Source organism: Lissotriton helveticus, chromosome 1_1, assembly GCF_964261635.1.
Source record: "Lissotriton helveticus chromosome 1_1, aLisHel1.1, whole genome shotgun sequence".
In the NCBI taxonomy this organism is placed as follows: Eukaryota; Metazoa; Chordata; class Amphibia; order Caudata; family Salamandridae; genus Lissotriton; species Lissotriton helveticus.
The window spans coordinates 1,831,024,534-1,831,049,135 of NC_136057.1; the positions used below are offsets into that span (position 1 = coordinate 1,831,024,534).

At 46.6% G+C, this 24,602-nt stretch overlaps 1 protein-coding gene across 2 annotated transcripts in view; it reads left to right on the top strand.

Annotated features, from left to right (window-relative positions):
- The window catches only part of PLBD1 (phospholipase B domain containing 1), a 386,856-nt gene that overhangs the window by 79,055 nt on the left and 283,199 nt on the right, over positions 1-24,602 (top strand). For both annotated transcript variants that reach the window (XM_078641128.1, XM_078641133.1), the window contains exon 2: positions 12,415-12,471. In XM_078641128.1, the coding sequence (XP_078497254.1) occupies positions 12,415-12,471 (57 nt within the window). The remainder of the gene's footprint in view (positions 1-12,414; positions 12,472-24,602) is intronic.

Below are 24,602 nucleotides of genomic sequence, written 5' to 3' on the forward strand. Positions count from 1 at the left end.
GAAAATCAATGTTTTTGAGGTGGTGTGCTGTGCCTAGCACTGGAATTTCAGTTTTAGATACATTCAATTTTAAGCAGTTGTTTTAAATTCATACTGTACCACCAATGAGGCATTTGCACATTAATCCCACTTATGAGAGATGCCAGTTTTGAAATAAATCTCCATGTTGGCTGCCTAGACATGGAAAATAGTTGGATTGCTCACACAGCCCTGTCTAATCCCAGGTACTTCTCTCAAGGCATAACGTCTGTTATTACCAGCTGCCGCGTAGCAGATGACCTTTTCAACTCTTGGTCTGATCCAAAGTATGATTTACTCTTTGAAAGCAACAGTCACATACTATGGCATGCTCGATGACCATGTACCTTCAGGTTAAATTATCATTCATAGGAACAGAGAATTAAAGCATGGGTAGAGAAGCACTTGTTCATCATGCCCATTTATCCTGCGCAGAGACTCATGATATCCTCTGTACATTTTTTAAATGCCTAATAGCATCTTCATTGTTGCAGTAGCATCCACCCACCCACATCTTTCTAGCTTCCACGCGCATTACACAGATTTTAACTGCACCTAGATTGTTTATTTTAAAACTGCGCCGCTGTAATTGCGCTGCTGTTTCTGCTGTATTTTTTGCTGGGCGCTTACTAGTGCTGTCACCTGGGGCATAGTCAGGCTTACCTGCAGTTAAATTGTGCCTTCACCCGCTTTTTGCGGGACTTAGGTAGTAGGGTTCCCGGTCCTGATGATCCGTCCGCCATCTTGATTAGGTAGTGACGCTTGGGATTCTCTCAGGCGCCATATTGGTTGGGGTCAGAGGCTCTAGCAGCCGGAAGTCCGCGTATTGGAGAGCTTATTAAAGCAGCTCCCGGACAACGTTCTTCAGATCTTTCTAGCTTCCACGCGCATTACACAGATTTTAACTGCACCTAGATTGTTTATTTTAAAACTGCGCCGCTGTAATTGCGCTGCTGTTTCTGCTGTATTTTTTGCTGGGCGCTTACTAGTGCTGTCACCTGGGGCATAGTCAGGCTTACCTGCAGTTAAATTGTGCCTTGACCCGCTTTTTGCGGGACTTAGGTAGTAGGGTTCCCGGTCCTGGTGATCCGTCCGCCATCTTGATTAGGTAGTGACGCTTGGGATTCTCTCAGGCGCCATATTGGTTGGGGTCAGAGGCTCTAGCAGCCGGAAGTCCGCGTATTGGAGAGCTTATTAAAGCAGCTCCCGGACAACGTTCTTCAGATCTTTCTAGCTTCCAAGCGCATTACACAGATTTTAACTGCACCTAGATTGTTTATTTTAAAACTGCGCCGCTGTAATTGCGCTGCTGTTTCTGCTGTATTTTTTGCTGGGCGCTTACTAGTGCTGTCACCTGGGGCATAGTCAGGCTTACCTGCAGTTAAATTGTGCCTTCACCCGCTTTTTGCGGGACTTAGGTAGTAGGGTTCCCGGTCCTGGTGATCCGTCCGCCATCTTGATTAGGTAGTGACGCTTGGGATTCTCTCAGGCGCCATATTGGTTGGGGTCAGAGGCTCTAGCAGCCGGAAGTCCGCGTATTGGAGAGCTTATTAAAGCAGCTCCCGGACAACGTTCTTCAGATCTTTCTAGCTTCCACGCGCATTACACAGATTTTAACTGCACCTAGATTGTTTATTTTAAAACTGCGCCGCTGTAATTGCGCTGCTGTTTCTGCTGTATTTTTTGCTGGGCGCTTACTAGTGCTGTCACCTGGGGCATAGTCAGGCTTACCTGCAGTTAAATTGTGCCTTCACCCGCTTTTTGCGGGACTTAGGTAGTAGGGTTCCCGGTCCTGGTGATCCGTCCGCCATCTTGATTAGGTAGTGACGCTTGGGATTCTCTCAGGCGCCATATTGGTTGGGGTCAGAGGCTCTAGCAGCCGGAAGTCCGCGTATTGGAGAGCTTATTAAAGCAGCTCCCGGACAACGTTCTTCAGATCTTTCTAGCTTCCACGCGCATTACACAGATTTTAACTGCACCTAGATTGTTTATTTTAAAACTGCGCCGCTGTAATTGCGCTGCTGTTTCTGCTGTATTTTTTGCTGGGCGCTTACTAGTGCTGTCACCTGGGGCATAGTCAGGCTTACCTGCAGTTAAATTGTGCCTTCACCCGCTTTTTGCGGGACTTAGGTAGTAGGGTTCCCGGTCCTGGTGATCCGTCCGCCATCTTGATGAGGTAGTGACGCTTGGGATTCTCTCAGGCGCCATATTGGTTGGGGTCAGAGGCTCTAGCAGCCAGAAGTCCGCGTGGCGTAATAGGATAAATTGACATGTGCAGGCAGACGCGCAGCGGGTACGCGCAGCGGACGCGCCGTAGACGCGCCGGAGGTGTGCCAGAGGTAAGCCCGTTTGCGTCCCGGGCGCCTCTGGTGCCCTTGCCTCTTACCATCTGGCTGACCCGTGTCCCGCTGCCTCTGAGTCCTTGGAGCCTACTATGGGCGGTGAGAAACGCTCGGTCATTTCTTCTTCGCATATGACTTTGTCCTGCGGCCTGCTGAATGTCCGCTCCCTTGTTAAGCATCATGCTGAGATCGCCCTGTTGATAGAAGCATCTCGGCTGGATATACTATTTCTCACCGAAACCTGGGCCACGATGGACTGTAGCGTGGAACTGGGTTGGGCTTGCCCGCCTGGCTACCTTATAAAGCACACTCCCCGATCCTCTGGTAGAGGTGGTGGGATAGGATACATCTTTCGAGATTCGATCTCCCTGTCCGAGCTGGCGGTCAAAAAGGTATCAGGATTTGAGCTAATGGGCTTTTCTATCGCGGCCCAAGGAGGTATTTTGGCAACAGGCCTTCTATGCAACAGGCCACCTTCGCTTTCCTCAGTGGCCCATCAAGCTCTGGTCGATTTGATCTACGACCTCTCCAACTCTCATACTAATTTTCTGGTGCTGGGTGATTTCAATTTGTGGCCTTCTGGCCCACATGACTTGGCTTTTCGAGAACTCTGCCAAGCTTGTAGCAATATTCAGCTTGCTCAATTGGTTTTGGTACCCACCCATGCTAAGGGGCATATACTAGATTTGGTATTTGCGGAGGAGAAGTTGGTGGTGGTGGAAAAGGTTGTAGACCAGGTTTGGACGTATCATTCATTAATTGTTATGTCTCTCATCTTGCCTGTCCCGCTGATACCCAGTAGACAGGGCGGTATGAAGCTGAATCGACAATGGAATCGTCTCCTTAGGGAATCGAGCCGACCCGCCCTACTACCGGGAATGTTTACAGTGGAGGAGAATGTGGACAAGAGTTATACATCTCTCTGTCGTTACATCACATCTTCTCTTGATGCACTGACCCCTTTATGTAAGGTGAGAGACAGGCCCCGAGGCTTAAATGCTTGGTTCAGTGAAGACCTAGGGCAGCATAAACTTCGCTGCAAACAAGCAGAGCGGACATGGAGGAGGGGGTACGGGGAACAGGACAAGGCGGCATATAAAGTGGCCTTGCATGAATACAAGGCCCAGTTAAGAAGTGCAAAGGCCAAGTTCCTAGAAGACACTCTGGCGAAGGCCTCTAATAAATCACAGACCCTGTTCAGGCTTGTTAAGAGTCTGTCTGATCCATCTTGTACAGCGCCTACAATACCGGCCTCGCAGGAACTGTGCGATTCCTTGGCCCTTGCATTCGAGGAGAAAATTAGGAATATCTTGACTGGACTCACTAGATCTGAACAGTCGCTGTCGCCTACATTCCCCTCTTCGGAACCTCCTGATAATTTGGGATCCGAGGGGGCAAATGTTGGAAATGATTTGCCTCAGCTGTCCTGTTTTCCAGTTCCCTCGCTGGAGGAATTTCGTACTCTGGCCAACGGCCTATCCTCGGGGTCGCCGCTTGATCCAATGCCTCATAAAATCTGGAAGGCTTTTCAAGACGAGCTATTTCCCCCATTGCATTCCATCTGTTGCCAATCACTGACAACTGCAACAGTTCCGGACAGTTGGAAGATGGCAATTGTAACACCTTTGTTGAAAAAGGCTTCTCTGGACCCTCTCTGCTCGGCCAATTATAGGCCGATTTCGCTATTACCATTTGCGATAAAAATTCTTGAGAGATGGGTGACAAGGGCCTTATCCAACTTCCTGGAAACTAAACTCTGCCTGGATGCTGTTCAATTTGGCTTCAGACCGGCTCACGGCACCATGACTGCCTTGGTCACCGTGTTGGATGAGCTACGAACGCGGGTCGACAGAGGCAAGTCTGCATTTTTAGTGCTACTTGACATGTCGGCCGCGTTCGACACGGTGAACCATAAAGTACTACTAGGCCGTCTTCGGAGTGCGGGAGTGAGTGGTCTGGCTTTGGATTGGCTAACTTCCTATTTGGATAATAGGCAACAAGCTGTGGCATTACCACCTTTTCGATCAGCCACTCGGCAGGTGAATCAAGGAGTCCCTCAAGGATCGGCGATTAGCCCAATCCGTCCCTTGGTAGCACTGATAGTCATTCGGCATATCAGTCATAAATTATGCCGATGACACTCAGTTGCTTTTTTACTTTGAGGGATCGGAGACAATCTCAAGGGACTCTTTTCACCGCTGCATGCTGGCAACAGCAGTATGGCTGCGAGCTAACTCATTGCAGTTCAATGGGTCGAAAACGGAGGTACTCTACTGCTCCTCGGACCGAATTCCCCGCACACTACCGGTTGATTTTTGGCCATCTTTTATCCCGGGTTCGGTGGAGGCGGCAGAATCGGCCCGAAATTTGGGAGTTCTGTTTGAACCAAACTTGCAGCTGGATGCTTCCGTAAATAGGACGGTAGCGACATGCATGGGCCTGCTTCGTGCACTTCGGAAAATCTTGCCACTTCTTCCCCGGGACTCCAGAGCAGAGGTAGTGCGTAGTTCCATCCTCAGTAGGTTAGACTACTGTAACGCACTACTTCTGGGAGCTCCGAAGATCCTGGTCCTTAAACTCCAAAGGATTCAGAATATGGCCGCTAAATTAGCCTTGTCTCGCCCGAGTTCCTCTTCTTCATCGGCAGCTCTGGCCGATCTTCACTGGCTTCCGGTCCAGCAGAGAATTGCATTCAAGGCTTTGTGCCTTGTCTTCAGGGCCCTGCATGGACTGGGACCACTACCCCTTCAGAGTCTCTTTTCTTGGTATCGGGCAACTAGACCTCTGAGATCCTCCTCGGCGTTCCTGGTTAGTGTCCCCAGGATACATAGAGTGAGGATGGGCGGACGTGCCTTTAGTTTCACGGCCGCCAAGTTGTGGAATACTCTTCCTCTGACATTGAGGAGTAGCCTTGATTTGCCCACTTTTAAAAGGGACTTAAAGACCCATTTGTTTCCAAGGGTAGTGTAGTTCATTAATGGATGGTTCTGGATCGGTCTCAGCGCCAGGATGCCCTTTGGGTGACAGTTGCGCTTAATAAGCAATAAAATACATACATACAAATACATCCTGTGCTTCAATACGTCATTCCTAATGACTATTTAGCAAAAAACACAGTTGATGGACAGAATGTAGAACAATGTCATACATTCACCCCAGTACAAGGATCTGGGCCTAAATCCATCGGTTTTTTTGCACTCCACACCACCCTGGGTTAGACACTGGCTATATGCAAATCGGCTCTGACCCTGTGCCTCATGGGAACAGTCCAGTCCGAACTACCAAGCCATGTCTTTCCCAGACCGGAATCAAGCATCCAAGGACCGGTTTCTGGCTATCAGCCTTCATCAGCCTGGATAGCTTGACTCCAGTGGTGTGGAGAGCCTGGGACTCACGTCTGAGCATACCCAGCCCACTCGGGGTGAAAATTGCAAAAAACACAGTTGATGGACAGAATGTAGAACAATGTCATACATTCACCCCAGTACAAGGATCTGGGCCTAAATCCATCGTTTGTTTGCACTCCACACCACCCTGGGTTAGACACTGGCTATATGCAAATCAGCTCTGTCCCTGTGCCTCATTAGAACAGTCTAGTCCGAACTACCAAGCCATGTCTTTCTCAGACCGGAATCAAGCATCCAAGGACCGGTTTCTGGCTATCAGCCTTCATCAGCCTGGATAGCTTGACTCCAGTGGTGTGGAGAGCCTAAGCCTCACGTCTGGGCATACACAGCCCACTCGGGGTGAAAATTGCAAAAAACACAGTTGATGGACAGAATGTAAAACAATGTCATACATTCACCCCAGTACAAGGATCTGGGCCTAAATCCATAGTTTGTTTGCACTCCACACCACCCTGGGTTAGACACTGGCTATATGCAAATCAGCTCTGACCCTGTCCCTCATGGGAACAGTCCAGTCCGAACTACCAAGCCATGTCTTTCCCAGACCGAAATCAAGCATCCAAGGACCGGTTTCTGGCTATCAGCCTTCATCAGCCTGGATAGCTTGACTCCAGTGGTGTGGAGAGCCTGGGACTCACGTCTGAGCATACCCAACCCACTCGGGGTGAAAATTGCAAAAAACGCAGTTGATGGACAGAATGTAGAACAATGTCATACGTTCACCCCAGTACAAGGATCTGGGCCTAAATCCATCGGTTTTTTTGCACTCCACACCACCCTGGGTTAGACACTTGCTATATGTAAATCAGCTCTGACCCTGTGCCTCATGTGAACAGTCCATTCCGAACTACCAATCCATGTCTTTCCCAGACCGGAATCAAGCATCCACGGACCGGTTTCTGGCTATCAGCCTTCATCAGCCTGGATAGCTTGACTCCAGTGGTGTGGAGAGCCTGGGACTCACGTCTGAGCATACCCAGCCCACCCGGGGTGAAAATTGCAAAAAACACAGTTGATGTTGTATTTTTAAAGTGCATGGTCACCCAGTGGCGCATCTTGGACCAGAATAACAGATATTTGTTACCCAATTCAGTGGTACTCAATTTATCTGCCCAAGGAGGATGAAGAGGGATTCAAACCTGTAACCATGAGGTCAAACACCGACTTCTGCAGTGTATGCTTTGTTCACTGACCCTCCAAACCCTTCAACTACACCCTTTACCCATGAACGCCATTTCAGCAAAATGCCCAGGGTAGCGGAAGTGACATCACACACCTTTGACCTTCAATTTCACTCACACACACATGCTTACACATCCACACACTCTTTCTCACGTAAACACACACTGATCTGCAAGCACTCACACAACATACATTTAAAAGCATTTTTCTTTTACTTACCTGAGCTGCCACAGAAGGTCAAATTGCCACTAATTGTACTCCATTTTTTATTGCACTAATGGTGAATGGTGAAGCATTATTCACTATTAACTTAGTAAAAAAATTGAGAGGGTTGAGCCACACCTGAGGTCCATAAGGACTAGTTGCAACTATGTTCCTGGCTCTGATTGTTCCACCTCTTAGGCCAGGGGTCGCAAAGGCAGGTCCAGGGGTGGCAAGGGGCAAGCCAGGGGTCACAACTGCGACCCATGGCAACCCCTAAATGACGTCCATGCCTTCACCCTAGAACATCTTGATCTGGGTTGAATTCAACCTATTGTTCGAGGAGCCCGTGTCAAAACAAGAATGAGATCTCACTGACAAAATACAGGCTGTAGGTTTCAATCAGGAAGTGTTTGATCAAGCGTAGATAGTGGGACCAAGGTTAGATATAGAGTTCACTCACAGTATAAAAATACTTAAACATATCTGTTAAACTGCTACACACCTGTTTGGTCTGAGCTTCCTTGTATTTTTCGCTACTGCTCAAATCTGGTGTGAAACTTTATCCCACGTTGAAGCTACAATCCTTCATGCTTCAGACTGATATTACGAAATCACCAGTGCAAAACATTTCAAGCAGCCCAATCAAAGAAGAAGCTACTGCTGTGTCTGATTAAGAAACCGTCCTAGAAAGTCTGCACCACTCATGAGTTCTGCTTCGAAATGCCCAGAGGGGGATTGGTTTGAGAGAGCCAGAGCCTAGGAAGCCCTGGTTGATGCTTTGATGCTTTGAAGGACCCCGAGCCTGACACAGGAAAATCTGCCCACTAGAGAGATCCCCCGACCCCCCGCCCCGAGATTCCATTACTCTCCGACCCGGGGGATAGAGTTTCAGGAGGTCCTCCAGATGAGACTGAAGGTAACCACTAGATTGATTGAGGACGATAGAGGGGACAAAGATATGCAGGATGCCCAAAACTAATGGGGTTGTATCCTAATTTACATCTCTAAGCCACGGCAGTGATTTGCAGACAGGGTTGGGTGGGGGAGTTAATAAAAGGGGAGTTCTGAGCAGATGCTGTTGATGCATGTTGCTGTCTGTGTTCTATATTGCTATTGGAGATCAACTCCTGTCAAGGAGACCAATGATTTATGTATACATTGCGTGACTATCTTATGCAATAAAATGTGTTAAAAAAACCATAAACCTGCATCACTCATTCTTTAACTCCTACTAAAAGTCCAAAAACAAAAACAGAAAGACTGCAAACACATGCTATGTTATAGATCTGGCGAGTTGAAATGAATCCGTGACAGCTGATTTAAAAACAAAACATAGAAAAAGCTATAAAATATCAGGAAAAGTTCTACATCTCCAACACCACCATGTTAATGAAGCCTCAATCCACGCAAGAGAGATTTTCAAACTCTAACAAGAGATAGCTAATCTGATCAATTTGTAAATCACCGCAAATGCAATCCATCAACAGGGTGAAAACCTCATGCAGTTTTCAAGTCAACTACCAAAATCTGGGATCATATCTCCAGCAAATCGGAGCCACTTCCTTTTCCTTCCATTGATGCTTCTCAGCTTCAATTACTCACTGCTTTTTTCCCGATGACAAGGAAGAGCTGTCAAGTGTGGCCCGGAAACCAAAAGCTTCTGGACCACTAGTGCAGGGATGTGTGAAGATGGCAGATTGATAGGACAGGTTTCCCTGTCCTTCCGTGACCACCACTGGCAGGGCCTGGTCATTTACCTACCAACTGACACACAAGAGCCTCCCAGTTTGCCCATCACCCCTTGGCACTGGGGAAACTAAACAATAGCGGCAGGGCTCGACTCTGGAGCCGAGACTATGAAGTGCTGGGAATGCACAGCAAATACCAGAATGGCAGCACAGCGGGTCGGTGAGCAGTGAGCTCGCCGCTGCCCACCTGCAAGGCACAGCGCACAGTCTCCCGGCCAAGCAGTGTAGCCACGAGTCCTGACTGCGGTGGGTTGTGCGAAATAGGGCCTGAGCGGTAGGACTGGGGCAAAGAGGAAGGGAAGGGCCCTGAGGACCAGCAGCCACATCACTGGTGAGAACTTTAGCACCGGAAGTCCCCGAAGATAGCTCCCCAAGGGAGTGTGACATGCAGAGGGGCCCTGGGCTGTAGGCACTGCATAGAGACTTACACTATTACCCATGCAGTACTCTGCTGCGAGTAGAGAGGAGACTGTGACTCTGAGACCTCTCCTCCATGACACGTGTTGGGTTTCTGAGGGGGTCCTTACACCACAGGACAGATTTAGGTGGTGTCTCGGAGACCACTTAGTACAACCAGAGCGGACAGGTGTGAAATCAATAGCAGGGATGCTCGGGGACCCCCGTAAGCCAGATCAGGCAGCCGGGTTGATCCTTGTCCTACTGAACATACCACCTGTGTATTTGAAGCTCCATAACGTTCCCCATAATAATCCGCCAGGTGCACCAAGCTAACATGGCAGCGGCATGAGAGAAAAAGGGCCGCTCTCTTAAAGACATGCTGACCAAACCCGATGGGACCCAACTGAGAGCTCAACCACAGGTCCAAACCTCGGAATTGATGCACGATGCAGAGGATGCTTAGGCACCTGAGGCATGCTTCTTTCTGGAGGCCCTGTTTGCCTCCCTCAGAGACAACCTCCAGACGGTCAAACAGGAACTATCTCATGAATTTAAATCGGTTCAACAGGACCTGGTGGAGGTGGAGGATCAGGTCTTTACCCTTGAAGATCATAAAACCAGCCGGGATGAGCAGGTAGAACAGTTGCAGCAAGAAATCATCTGGCTTGGGGACTAACACATAGATCTACAGGCACACGCTGAAGACCTGGAGAACCAGTCAAGGTGCAACAACATCTGCATCAGAGGGGCCCTGACCAAATGCAGATGGAAAGGTTGTAGGAGAGTATGTTAAGGACCTTTTCCTCCATATCCTGGGATCCTCTCCGGAGGGAGGGATACAGCTTGATAGGGCATATAAGGTGGGACTCAGAGGAATGGAGTAGGCCTGTCCAGCGGATATACTGGTCTGTGTTCATGATTTCCAAATTAAAGAAAGCATTCTGCCCAAGGCCATGGACCAGCACCCCCTACAATTCAAAGGACACGTGCTGATGCTCTATCAAGACTTGTTCGCCATTACACTGCTAAAGAGATGAGTTTTGCACCCAGTCACCACCTACCTTCGGAGCAAGGCGTTTCGTACTCCTGGGGCCACCCATTTCCCATCTTCTGGTGGGAGAATAAACTCCACCAGCTCTTGTCCCTGTCAAAAGGCTGTAGAGTGCTAAACTTTGAGGAGCCCGAGGAGGGAGGCTAGCAAACCAGCCCCAGTGTGGGGGGGGGGGGCGGGCATGTCTTGCAATGCAGACTGACCAGAGGCAGCATGAGCATCAGAAATAATCCGGTTTGCAGTTAGTGGTGTGGGTGGGGGAGACAGGCCGGGAACGGAGGGGATGAGGTAGTCTGGTGAGCTACTTGGACCACAGTGCAGGCCCGTTAGGCCAATTTCCCAGTGGGACATTTCTGGCTTGCGCCAGACCTCAGATTGCAGTCATAATGTTTTGGTTTATGTTTCTTGTATTACTGTTCAGAGAGGGTACTCACGACATGAAGGTACACATTATGCTCTAGACTCCAGCATGCAGGGGGCTTGCCCAAGAGATTGGGTCAGACTGAGGGAGTCACAATCGTCTTGAGGTCACCACTCAGCGCTTTTCTCGCCTATATCTCCACATGATCGATTAAAGATTGTTATCCTTGGAGTGATAGAGCTTAATAATCGGACCAAGAGGCGGGCTATCCTGTCATACATGGAGATTGGAGCATCCCTATGTCTCCTACAGAACACACACTTGGTCTCAGGCGATTGGCACAGGATGCAATCATGTGCTTTTCCTTACTAGTTCTCCTCTGCAGGAGTTTTGGAGTGAGGTAACCCACAAGCTAATGAAGATTAGGCGAAGCCTGCTGGTCTATTCCGTAACTGTGGGAGACAACATTTTTGCACTGACCTCGTATGCCCCCAACGAGGGTCAGGAGCATTTCCTGAAGCGAGTCCGGCAGAGGTGAAATCCAAACAGGATAGAATGGTGCTTATGGGGACTGGCTTGAACTTGTTTGACAATAACCTAGACCATTCCACACACCGATTCGGGTATACAGGAATCCTATCTGGGTGAAGGGGCCCAATGGTTGCAGGAGATGAGGTGGAGGGACCTATGGCAGGCACAACACCCCCAGACTCGGGACTGTACATTTTACTCACATGCCCACAAAACATACGCACAGCTAGACCACTTCTTGGGGACAAGGGAGCTCCAACTCTTAGTCGCAGATATAGAGATAAACCCCCAATCATTATCAGATCATGCAGCGATATCCCTCACTGTAGCTCTCCCGCCCGGGTGCCGTCTCTCTCGGTCATGACGAATGCGAGAGACACTATTTCATAGACCAGATGTGATGAAGATGACCTAAGCGATAGTAGACTACTTTGCCAATAATTACACAGCAGGCACTTTGGTCACCACCCTTTAGGAGGGCCTAAAGGCTGTCATTTGTGAGGAGCTGATCACCGTATCAGTGGCAGATAATGAATTGACAATAGAAAACGAGTAATCCATCTCATTGACAATCCAAATGCTCTGGCAGGGAAATCATGTCTCCTGGCCATAGATGCTGAGAAAGCGTATGATTGTATGCATTGGTCCTACTTGGAGGCAATGTTAGCCCACTTTGACTTTGGCAAATGCCTTACTACATGGATCCCTAGCAATTACGGGCAACCACAAGTGATTGAGTGAATGGGCTGTCTTCAGATCCCTTTTTCATTTACAGAGGCCCGCGGCAAAGGTTCCCGCTCTCGCCCCTGCTATTAGCCCTTAGCCCAGCGTATACAGAACAATCCCAATATCACAGGGGTCACCTTTGGTGAGGAGGAGCACATCATTAACCACCATGCGGATGACATGATTGTGACCTTGGATAATCCTGTCACGGCTCTCCCAGCCTTTATAACTGAGGTTGAGGGTTTTAGCACAGCAGCAGTGTAGTAGGCTGGCTTAGTATATGGTTGTGGGAGGGACGGGCGGAAAAAGAATTGCAAGGCTTAATGTGCTTGTCAATTTTGCTGTATTTTTATTTTAAGGGGTTTTGTAGATAATTATAGGAATGATAAAAGTCTTTATTATTCTTTCTTCCTTCAATGAACACTCCTCTACTTTTTTTTCATAGGGTTCTCTTCTTCCAAGAGGATGTCCCCAGGAATCTCAGAAAAAGACGAAGTTGGAGGTAAGTATACTGTTTTTATGCAATGGGGTTTGAGGATAGAGTCCTTCACCACACCAGGAGTGATGGGAAATATAAGAGCCTCCGCTTTAGACATGATGATTTCTATCTGTGATTTCCCACATTGATCCCCAGTGCTCAATCACATTCAGGTGCTCTCCCCCTTTTCTCTGACTTTCATGCAAGCAGTATAATAAAGAGAAAAAACTATAAGAACAGGATGAAGGATTCTTTGAAAGTAATATGGAAGTTTCCTTTCTTACTCCCTCTTTTCTGTTTTACAAGGGGATCGCTATATCCCTGTCATTTTGTTTCCTAAATCTGGATTAGCTGCGCCTCATTAAAGGAATTCATGCCCAATTGGAGAAAGAAGGAACGTAAATAAACAAAAATCATTATCCCCTCTCTCCTGAGGAGATTGCACACTGCTGGAAGTACCAAATTGGCTAATTTCATATCCTTTTGTGTCCCCACTCCCACTTCCCTTTACTCTCTGAGCCATCCCCTAGGCTCCATCCCCTGTCCGAGGTACATACCACGAGTGCCACCACTCTCCTCAGTTCGGGGGCGTGTAGGCATTCCCCGGGGGCGTCCACCAATCTTCTCTCCAGTCCTCTGGAGTTTCGTCTTCTACCCCACACTCTTCTTTCGGTTCGACGTTTCCCGCTGGCACCTTTTTGTTGCTTCCTCGATTTTTCTCCTGTCCGCGGTCATTGGCGTCTTCCGGGGTCTCACTGACTCCACCCTCTGGCCTCTCACACCTCACCTGGGATGATGATGATGCCCATTTCTCCTTAGTTCCGTTCTCCTGATTGATTCCTAAGCAGGGTGGGCCCGCCTCCTTCCTGCGTGTAAGAGTTTGATTTAGTTTTAGCCCCTTTCATTCTGTTCTTGCAGGGATGGGGTTGTTGGCGTTCTAGAATGTCTCAGCAGCACGGGTGAGTTCGGTGAATTATGCAATATGGTGGCCTCTCCCTTCTCACAATGGTGCTCACTTATGTAAGTGTAGCACCCTGCACTAACCCAGACCACCCATATGATGATTTTTGTGGTCTTAGACAATCTTAGAAAGCGTTCTAAGTGCTAGCTGTGGAGAGCAGCCTTCAGGCTTTGTCCAGAAGGAGCGTAAAGCAGCTTATTTTACCAGTACCTAATATTATGGTATAGGTTAAGCGACAAAGAACCACACCGTATAGTCCTAAAAATATATATTTATTATACATACTCACAGACAAATTGCAATATCTCCTGCCTGGAGATATAAACACAATGCCTTCTCTGCGCATTTTTGCCATCAATCTTGCCTACCTGCACACTCTGTGGAGGACTGCTACCCCCAGAGTACATCACTCTCCACACAGCTGCCCTGTGTGCCGCGAGTGAGGGGGAGGCGGGGTCATTGCGCTTATAGCGCTGCCTCTCACCCCGCGGTGCGGGACCAAGCCCGGACCAAGGGCGGGCCAGTCAGAGGCTGGGCTGGGCCACGGTATTGACATTTGCATGGTAACATCTAGCCGTACCACTGTTGATCTCCGTATACATTGTGATTTTACACTTAGTTGACTGTTGTTAGACTGTATATTTGTAAGCAGCTCCCCCACAGGAACTTGGTTATATCTGAGAATATACCAACTTGCCTCAGAGTCAAAACATAGAAAGTGATTGAGGATGAGCAAGCAAAAACCCCTTACGGGACAGGGGGTAGTTGGGACCCTCAATGCCTTTTTGCAAAGGGCTGAGTCGGTCCTAAGGCATGAAATCATCCTAACGAAGCGTAGGCTATTACTCGAGCCACAAGTTGGTCCCCTGAGCCCATTAATTCACCACTCAGAAGTATTAGCTCCTCTGCCAAAGGGACGCCCTAAAGCCTGACCCACCTAAACAGGCCTCATTGCTGACACCGCCCCAGGGGGAGGATACTATGCCGACACCATCAGCCCCACCTGTGACTGCCTGGGAAGCACCTAACTAAGCTATAATAAATAATCCCAATGTTCAAACGAGAGGCCAAAGAATGAAGATCAGCCAGGGCAAAGAATTAGTGCCCCCATCAAAAAAAAAGACGTGGGCAGGGACTTAACACCCATAAAAATACGCATTACAGGCAAAATAATATAGGGACAGAGCCAGAAAACCCAAGAGAGCATAGGGGCCACCCTTGTAATGGGGGAAACACCCGACACGATCCAGCCAGTCATCTGGGAAAAACTGGAGGGTATCTTTTCAACCCTAATTAGACCAGTGTTAACTAAGTTAGCTGCTATAGAAGAAAGGCTACAGAGCCTGGAAGGGGCCGTCAAACGCTCATTGGAGTACCCACATCCATCTGTACAGATATCCCGCGAGTCTGAGTTCACTCTCAATAACCCTCTGTGTTTCCATGGCCCGAGCATCCAGCATAACACACATGTAGTTAATACCGCCCCGGCACGAGGCCTATAGTTACTTCTGAACGCGAAGTAGTTTGAATGGCTCCCAGCATGCAATCCACCCAACTGACCCACCAACCTCCCACAGAGATTGGTGGAGTGAGCCGCAGGTGAATCAGGTAAATTCTATCAGGCCACAGACCAAGGAGCAAACTAGGGGGCTCAATGGGAGTCAGAAAGACAACTATCTATCAGAGCCGGCTTTTTTACATCTCCCACCAGAGGGTACACCTCATACTGTTGTTCTAACTAACATACCCCCTCTACAACAGGGAGCTTTTGAGCATTGGTCCTCCCTGAAAAACAAGGCACTACACGCACTCGCTATCAAAACGGGCCATACTAATGCTCTATTCTCAGAGTTTAAGATGGCTCGCCGAATTCCCTGGGTAGGCAATGCATCCAAATCATAGCAGGGCATTGTGTTGTGATTACCTTTAGATCCCCGCAACTGGTCAGAGGTATTCTTGAATTGTCCAGGCACCATATGGCTAGAACAGGGGGGATGGGTGTGGTTCCTCTAGGCATTTTTTACCAACCTTCTTTATGGTCTGAGCAGGCCCCTGTATCTGATACCAACAGTAGTATCCCATATTACAGATACGGCATCCCAACTTTTAATTCCTTTGACCCCCTCTATAATTTGGATGGGTTAGATTGACTGGTGTCACCTTCAGGTAGCATCTGGCATGAGGGAGCTACAATATAGTAGTTCCATGGAGATTACTCAACATATGGGCTCCCCATGGAATGGCTTAACTTCTTTACCAGCTTCAGCCCTCTCTCCTTCTACATCCTCCTCAGATCTGTAATGCTGAGACTCTCAATACTGCTCAAATCCACGTCCATTTTTCAGAAATCACAGGTTCAAAGTTGGAGGGTAGCAATGAAACTTTTGAAAACTCAAAAAAGGATCAATTCAAAATTATAAGTCAATTTAAAAATAAAAAAAATAATTTTGATGTTCAATTACAAAAGAGACTTTTTATTTTATCCTAAATCACTGAGTGGTACTGAAAAACCCAAGTCCTGGAACCCACCGCTGAACCCCAATATAGGAAATTGGATTGTTCTCCAGTATTGGATTGTTCATAGATTCACATGCTTGAATCATTCTTTGTCGTCAAAGTGGGAGTCCCATGGTAGCATAATAAACAAGTATGTATCACTATCATAGGCTATACTATCCATGAACAATCCCTTTAATAGCCTATCTATGTCCTTTTTAAAGGACCAAACTTCAAACTTTAACCAATCCGGCAATAGCACCATGTAGCACACTCCTAAGAGAGGCTGAGTCCCTCAGTTTTTTTTACTGCTGGTTGTGTGAAGGGAGCCTCCCTGAGCGATGCTCAGTTTTGGAAATTATTAATACTACTGCTACAATGTCTGAAATATCGAAATAAAACTGCCTTTTCAGGCCCTGCAAAACATGTGGAAAGAAAAGGCTACATGTGGATGACCCACATAAGGACTGTCTCTACTGCCTCTATCCCCAGCACAAGGTAAAAGAGTGTAAAATGTCCCATTGCGAAACCCTATTTGGAAAGCATATAGATGATGCTCTGGTGGCCATCAAGACAGACAAAGTCACGGCCAGATACCTTGCCACTCTTTTTTTTTTTTTTTTTTAAATAATCTTTTATTTTTTTAAGTCACAGGTATAGCATAAACAAAAAAGCATATGTAGCACAGAAAACGATAGGAGCGACAAAAACAACCCAAATTATCGAGTATTAGAACATCGACATGAGTCATATCAGACAGTCAAATAAATAATAATAATCTTGGTCCAGGCCAGGTGAAATGGAAATAAAAATGCATAAAAAAATAGATGAAACCACAATATAGTAGGACAAACCTAAATAATACTGGAGACTTTGGGCATACAACAGCAATTAATCCCATTGCGACCTTGACCACACCCTCCCAAATTTCAACCTTGACTGTAGACCCGAGCTTTTGCTAGCACCAATTCCATTTCAAAACCCCCCATTAGTACCAACCAAAAGTCAGTAATCTTGGGACTAGCTACCTCAATCCAGGCCCTGGCAATGCAGAGCCGTGCAGAAATAATAATGATTGAAGCTAGAGGTTTAGATAAACAGCCTGAATTGATGACCGACCCCAAAACTATTCCTTTCTCCGTTAAGTGAATCAGTGTACCTGATAACCCACTCAGCACCAAAGCAACCTCAAACCAGAATGCAGTTAGGCGGGGACACACAACAGACATATGTCTAAGATCAGCAGCATACATGTTGCACTTAGGGCAATATGACTTCGAGGAAACCTGGGAGGTTGCCCATTTTGAGATTATCTGCGGGGTGTAATATAGCATGAACATAATATGATGTTGATGCAGCTTTAAATTAATCGAAGAAACAGCAGAATTGATTGTAGCCAAGGAATCAGAAAACTCTTCCATACTAATTCCAATTGCGAACATATGATTAATTTTGGCTACCATCGCCAAACCGTCATCCACCGTTACACGCATAAAGCTCCGATAAGCTTTCCCAATCTGACCTTGAGCAGAGGTATTGAAGATAGGCCGCAGTGCATCAGAAGTATGAGGGAGGGCAAACAGTCCCTTCCCTTGTAAGACATAATTCCTAACTTGCAGGTACTTGAAAAATGAGTTCTGGGGTATCCCAAACTCGTCTTTTAAGGCGGAGAATGACCTAAAACCACCTTCATCATACATCTGCCCTAGCCGTATTATTTCACCCTGTTGTCCCATTGCAAAACCCTAGTTGGAAAGCACATAGATGATGCTCTGGTGGCCATCAAGACAGACACAGTCACGGCCAGATCCCTTGGCACTCTTCAATTCAGAAAGATGCCATTTCAAGGGGCAAGTGGAAGAGGTTTTATGACCTACAGAGGAGAATACCAGTGCTCCCAACAGTATCAGCCCTTCCACTCACAGTAGAGAGCTGCTTACCAACAACAACCCTACCATCAACTGCCCACGCTGCCATACACAAAGAAAGGCCATCTGCGGAAGCAACTCACGCAGAGTCGAGACACTGGTCATAAACAGTCAGCTCAATCAGGTGCCAGCTACCTCCACTTCTTCACCATTTAGTGTGTGCGAACATTACCAACTACCTCAATAAATGGCAACAAAATAACTTCAGTCAGATGGGTATTGGATCTTGTCACCTACGGCCATACCCTTGAGTTTTTTGAGAGACTTCCAAACAATCCACCAAGGGGAGCACACACCCTCGTCTTCACTTACACTCAAAATAAGCCCTTATCATGCTTGCCAAGGCAGCAATCGAAAAAGTTAAGTTTTCCCAGAGAGGCATGGGTTTTTACTCCTGTTTGTTTTCTTATCAAAAAGAAAACAGGGGAATGGAGACTCATCCTAGACCTGCCAAATCCTAATGACTGCCAAAATTGCACAATTAAGCAGTGCGATTGGTTTGGGGCTCGAAGCCGCCCCTCCCTATGCAGTTGTTTTTGCCTCAGTAGAAGCCACTCTCAGAAAGTAAGGTCATCAGCTTTTCCTCTACCTGAACGACTAGCTCCTAAAACCCCCACCACCATTGCAAGCGTCCAACGCTGGAAAAGGTTGCCTCACATTGTTCTCAAACTAGGTATCACTGTGAATCATCAGAAGTCATCAACTATTCCAAAGCAGAATATAATGTTTCTAGGTTTCAACCTGGATACAATTCAAAACAAAGCCATTCTCTCACAGGATAGACAACAAATGCTAACAAATCTGGCCATCAAACTCTCCAGAAAATTTTCAGTGTGTCTATACATGTCTCTGCTTGGCATGAGACCATTAAAACAGGAGATACCAAGACAGTGGATTCAGACAGAAGTGTCGTCCGAGGACCTGATAAGCATCACCCCCAAGGAGGGTGGAAATATTAGCGTGGTCATCTCCTTCCACTTGTACCCCGATGATACCCAGATTTACATCAAAATCTCTTCTCTAGGGGAGATTACCTATCTGAATGACGCCCTGAAACTGACTGTTCAATGGCTCGCCAACAACCAGCTCAAACTGAAAGCCCAAAAAACGGAGTTCCTTCTCATCTCCCCCCCCCTAAAAACTCCAATGACCTCCTGGAATGGAGTAACTCAATCACAGCACTCAACTGCACACCAACCATAGTGGATTCTGCCAAATCTCTCGGTATAACCTTGGACAGCAACCTGAAAATGCGTGAACACATCAACTCGATGGCCAAAACTGCCAGGTTCCACCTGAGCTACTTGAGAAAACTAAAACCCTTCCTTGAATCCGCTGACCTAAAAACCGCAGTTCAGGCGTTGGTTATCTCCAGAACTGAATACGGCTGCTCTACCCTAGCTGGCCTACCAAAGAATTCCACGGCCCCTCTAAAAGCTTGCCTCAACGCAGCAGCTAAACTCTTATCTGGCTCTAAAAAGTTTGACCACATCTGAAGGCCTTGAACGGGCTTCCTTTTGAAGCCAAAATACAGCTCAAGCTGGCCTGTATCACATGCAAGGCCTTGTACATGAACTCCCCGGCATATATCGCCCAGAAAATCATGGTATCTGGGAGATTCAGGAACTCCTGGTCCGCCACAGACCGTGTGCTTCAGCCACAGAGCGTTCGCTGGGGCTGCACCAAGAATCTGGAACTCGCTACCATCCTCCAGCAGAAGAATACCTTCTCTGTCAATCTCAAAAAAGGAAGGTAAAACCTTCCTAATGAGCAAGTTCCTCCAATAACTGTGTCACGCATACCACCTTTTGTCATGGCTTTTGTTTCTGTGCATAATCTCCAGTACTGCTTGTCCTTTTTCTGTGTACCAATTGTCACTCCTTCAAATGTTCTGCTGGTTCTCTCTGTCTTTTGCTATCATATCTCCCCTCTTATACAATTGCTGTTTTTCTCATTTTATCGCTGACATGTCACTCTGCTGATTATGGTACTGCACTGATTATTGTATATAACTCTGGCTTTTGTCCTAAGTCAATTCCCTGTAGTCCCTGTAGTCAATTCCCTAATACCCATATTTGTGTTTTGCCTGTGCCTAACCTGTACGTAATGTGTACTCCCTGTAAAGCGCTCCGATACCCTAACGGGGCTCTGATACCCTAACGGGCCACGTTTGCGCTCTATAAAACCTCAAGTATATAAATAAATAAATAAAATAGTGACTCATAGAGCATAGAGTATCAGGCAGAGGACAAGCAGAAGAGACCAGTGTATGTCCAGTTGTCACTGGTCAACTGAGCAGCTGCAGGAAAAAGCCTCTTGTAACTTGTTGTGCCCTTTAGCGTTAACAGGAGGTCAGCCATATGACACTTGGAATCCTCTTCTTTTCTTGGTATCAAGAGAGAGCGCAGGTCCAGTCTTCTAGGCTCTTCTCAGGTCTAAGACAGCAGGTTCAGTGCTCTTCTGGTATTCCACAAGTCCAGGAGTCTTTTGAAGTGCCTGGCGATGCAACATTTATACACAATACCAGATGCTTTGCTTCAAACTGCGCACTCACTCACCCTCTTTTTACTCAACATACACCCAATCGCCCTCACTCTATCTTACCTTTGCCTCAAATTGTAAAGCGCTCTGATATCCTCCGGGATCAAGTTCGCGCTATATAAAACTTTATAAATAAATAAATAAACATAAACCCCTAAATATCTAGAGGGATGCACAAACCACCTTCTTCAGGACAACAATAATTTTTATCTCTCTAGAAAGGTATGTAATATTCACCAGCTTTTTCTTATCGTTGTTTGAGTGAGTTACACTATTGACAATCAAACAGCCAGGTCATTGTGAACGTGAAACTCCTTTTGTATTTTATTTTGGTGAACACATGGTTGCTTGAGGCCTGACCTTCTAATGCCAGTTAGGATCATACTTGATCGTTTCAAGGATATTTCATAGATATGTTTTCCTTCCACAAGGAACACGTAGGACGCAGAGACAAGTGTTACGAGAATACACCACAACAGAGGAAAATGAAATTGGTGTGGTGATTAAAATCCGGTGACATTTGGAGGGATGGTCAGTCCCCAGCAACACAGCCTGGGATCAGAATTTTAAACATAGGATTCTCTAAATGCTTCTCGGCCATCAAATTGGTAGAATACCGATAGACCTACCGGAACAATGCTTTAGAGGAGTGTAGGCCGTGGTGTCTATGAAATATCTTTGTAACAATCATGTATGATCCTAACTGGCGTTAGGAGGTCAGGCCTCAAACATCCATGTGAGCACCAAAATAAAATATGAAAGAGTTTCACGTTCACAATGACCTGGCTGTTTGATGGTGTATCTCATTCAAACAATAAAAAGCTGGTGAATATTACATGCCTGACTAGAGAGATACAATTATTGTTGTTCTAAAGTAGCTGGTTCCCTGTTGTTGTTACATTTGAGGAACAACAAACTATTTTTAAAAAAGTGTTTTAAATAGTTGAGTCCTTCAAATTACCTAGCGTTTTGAATGACAAATATGTATATCTTGTTTTTGATGTCTCTCTCTATATAAGATTTTAATAATATCTGTGGAATGTATCCTTTTAAATATTTGTATTAAGATGATATTTACAATTGTATAATTTGTTTTATGATATGTTCTATCAAAACGATTTTGTATAATTGCCTCTTGGGTCCTTTTAAGACTGACAGTGAAAAGTATTTGGTTGTGAAGACAGTGGAGTGTGACTTGTCCGATTGTTAATTTCTCTAAGAGATCCCCTTTTGTTGACACAGTGCAGTAAAAGGAACCCTGTTTCTTGGAGTAGTGGGGCTGCTCTCCTGTGTCTGGGAGAGAGTCAACAAGCCTTGGCAATGGCAAGTCGACACAATGCACAGGGGTAATGCTCCACGAACAAAAACAACAGTTGATGGACAGAATGCAGAACAATGTCATGCATTCACCCCAGTACAGAGATCTGGACCTAAATCCATCGTTTTTTTTGCACTCCACACCACCCCAGTTCAGACATGGCCATATGCAAATCAGCCTTGACCTTGTGCCTCATGGGAACAGTCCAGCCCGAACTGCCAAGCCATGTCTTTCCTGGACCGGAATCAAGCATCCTAGGACCTGTTTCTGGCTATCAGCCGTCTTCAGCCAGGATAGCTTGACTCCAGTAATGCTCCAAGGATACTTGCTTCAAACTTGCTGTGAAGACAGTGCAGACCTCAAGGGAGTTGCAGAACCACCACCTGTGTTGCTGAACCTTTCGGAGTCCGTAGGAGCTCAGGAACAGCAGACCGGTCAGCTTTGTTGCAGTGCCTGCAGATGCAGGGGAGTGACTCCTTCGCTCCAAGGGAGATTCCTTCATGTGTCTTGGATGTCCACAGGCCTTGGGAAGACCCTGTATGGAGCACAGCACACAGACTTTACAGAAGATGGCAGGTCGACGAGCCCAGGAGCAACAGGAGTCTTCCCAGTTGCAGCTTCAGGTCCCAAAGTGAAGTCCAGTGAAGTCTTGAGAGCCCAGATGGTTGAAGTTGAAGTGGTTTTGGATTAAGTGGTTTAAATAGTAAGACCACTAGGTGTCCTTTTCACTTGTTTTTAATGGTAATAGCAGACCATTTAATAAAATTGTTTAGGGTAGTGCTGTTACTTTTTAGATTCACTGTCACCACACTTGAGCACTTTCTCTTTGTTCCAAAAAACCAGCTCCGCTGTAAATCAGGCGTTGTAGCACACTGGGGTGACATTCGGTCTCCCCAGTGGGGATCCTATGATGAAGCATGTCACCACTAGGTGGTGAGTGAGGGTTCTTCTTCAAAAGAAAGTTTTTTTTCCTTGTGTTGTCTCTCACTTGTGTTTTCCCACTGGGAATATCCTTCGCTCTAAGTGGCTTTATGATAAAATCATTGTATCACTTGGGTCACTCTTTTGATGTTGTTATATATATTTATTGGGGGTATAGGAGTGACTTACGTACCCTTACTCTCCTGTTGTTGTGATATATGTCAATTGTTGTTCACCTGATGCTAAACTTTCTTAGGTTTTTGTTTAATAAAAAGAATATTAAAAAAAAGTTTCCCCTCAAATCTCGCACGGGGCGATATATCGAGCTTACGCTGGAAGCAGCCCTTTGGAACCTCTCGCCACACTGGGGTGCTAATAAAATCCCAACATATTTGGGTTGGATCCACCATGTCCGGTATATACTGGTTATTGAGAGGATCATCCTTCCGCTCATCGTCAGGGGCTACTTGTACAGGGAGCTATGACACCGCTTCATTGCCCTTTTATCTTTAGACTTTAGAGAGTTAACATGCTCTAGATTCCTACGCTTACTGAGTTAAACTGAGGTGAGGGACACTCCACAGGCTGGCACTACCTGGCATTACATTGCTTTTGATGCAATGTAATGCCTTACAGGATAAAGACCTTCAAAGTGAGTACCCCGCGAGGGAGGGAGTGGGTGGCGGGGAGGAACACAGTGGTTGACACAGGAAGAATGTAGAATATTGAAGCAGAGCCTCGTGCTCCCTGTATATAAATGTAATAAAAAAGTTTTGAACCATACACAGTTAGTGCAAGCCTGCAATGCTGCAGGTGTGAATCAGTGCATCTCATTACTTGAGACAGACTTCATGACTAATTTGTTGTTTTTACAGAGTACCACAGAGTTCCCACCTTGACTGTTGAACTTGAATGCATGTATGCACCTGCTTACAACGTTCACAAAGCAGTATCAGGTTAACTTTCAAACATATGTTCAGAGTTTATTTAAGTTTGCTAGGCCAACAAACTAGACTAATATCACCACTTGCATGGAGCATGTTTTCACGTGTTTTTATGTGTAAAATAACGATCTTGGACCCAGGTGGAATAGAATCGAATTTGCCACCTTACTATTGCCCCCCCCCCCCCCCGGCAGTATGGGCACACCACCATGCTGGAAGCTCCGTTCATGGGAGTTATATTTAATTAAGAAATGCCCTTCACCTCCATGATCAATGTGGTGGCAAAAGCATCAATTTCCAGCTCTCCCTCTGAGGAATCTGCCCATTCCTCCATACTGACCATCTGTACGATCTATTATTGTATACATAGTTCTCCCGAATAAACTCATGGATAGGCGACAAAGACTTCCAAACCAGGTGGCCTGAGAGCACATGAAGTGGTGCAGGTCAGGATATTGTTGTCTAAGGGCCAGATTTATCTCAGCGGACGTGTTAGTCCCTCACAGCGTTGACGGGTATCCCATCTGCCAAAATATAAATCCTGTTATATACTATCTAAATGTCGTCTAACAAAAATATAATGGTATAAATATTGTGTATAATAATATTGCTCAGTTGGGTGTAGATTATCCATTATTAACACCAATGAGGCACTATTTTTGAAAAACAATAGAAATCTTCTCACAAATAAGTTTTGGAATACTTGAAAACTTAATTCCATAGTACTTTTTTATGTACTCTTGTATACCTTTTTAGGTCTCGCGCCTAGTGTTGCTCGTGCAGCGCGAGACCTCTTGCAAGGGGGTTCTGAAAGCTGCACACACGCTTGTGCGTGAGCAGGCTTTCGCCGCCTGCCATTGGTTTAGCATGTTTTTCTTTTTTAAACAGCACGGGATTGGGCAAGGGCGGGCGCATGTCCCGCCGTTGCAACGCCCATTCCCAGCCTTGTCCAGCACGCACATCAGCGTGCGTTCGCCGCGCTGCCGCGCTCCCTCGCCCCCGCTCCTCTGTGGTGCGCGCGCTGCCATAATCTTATCAGGGCCCGG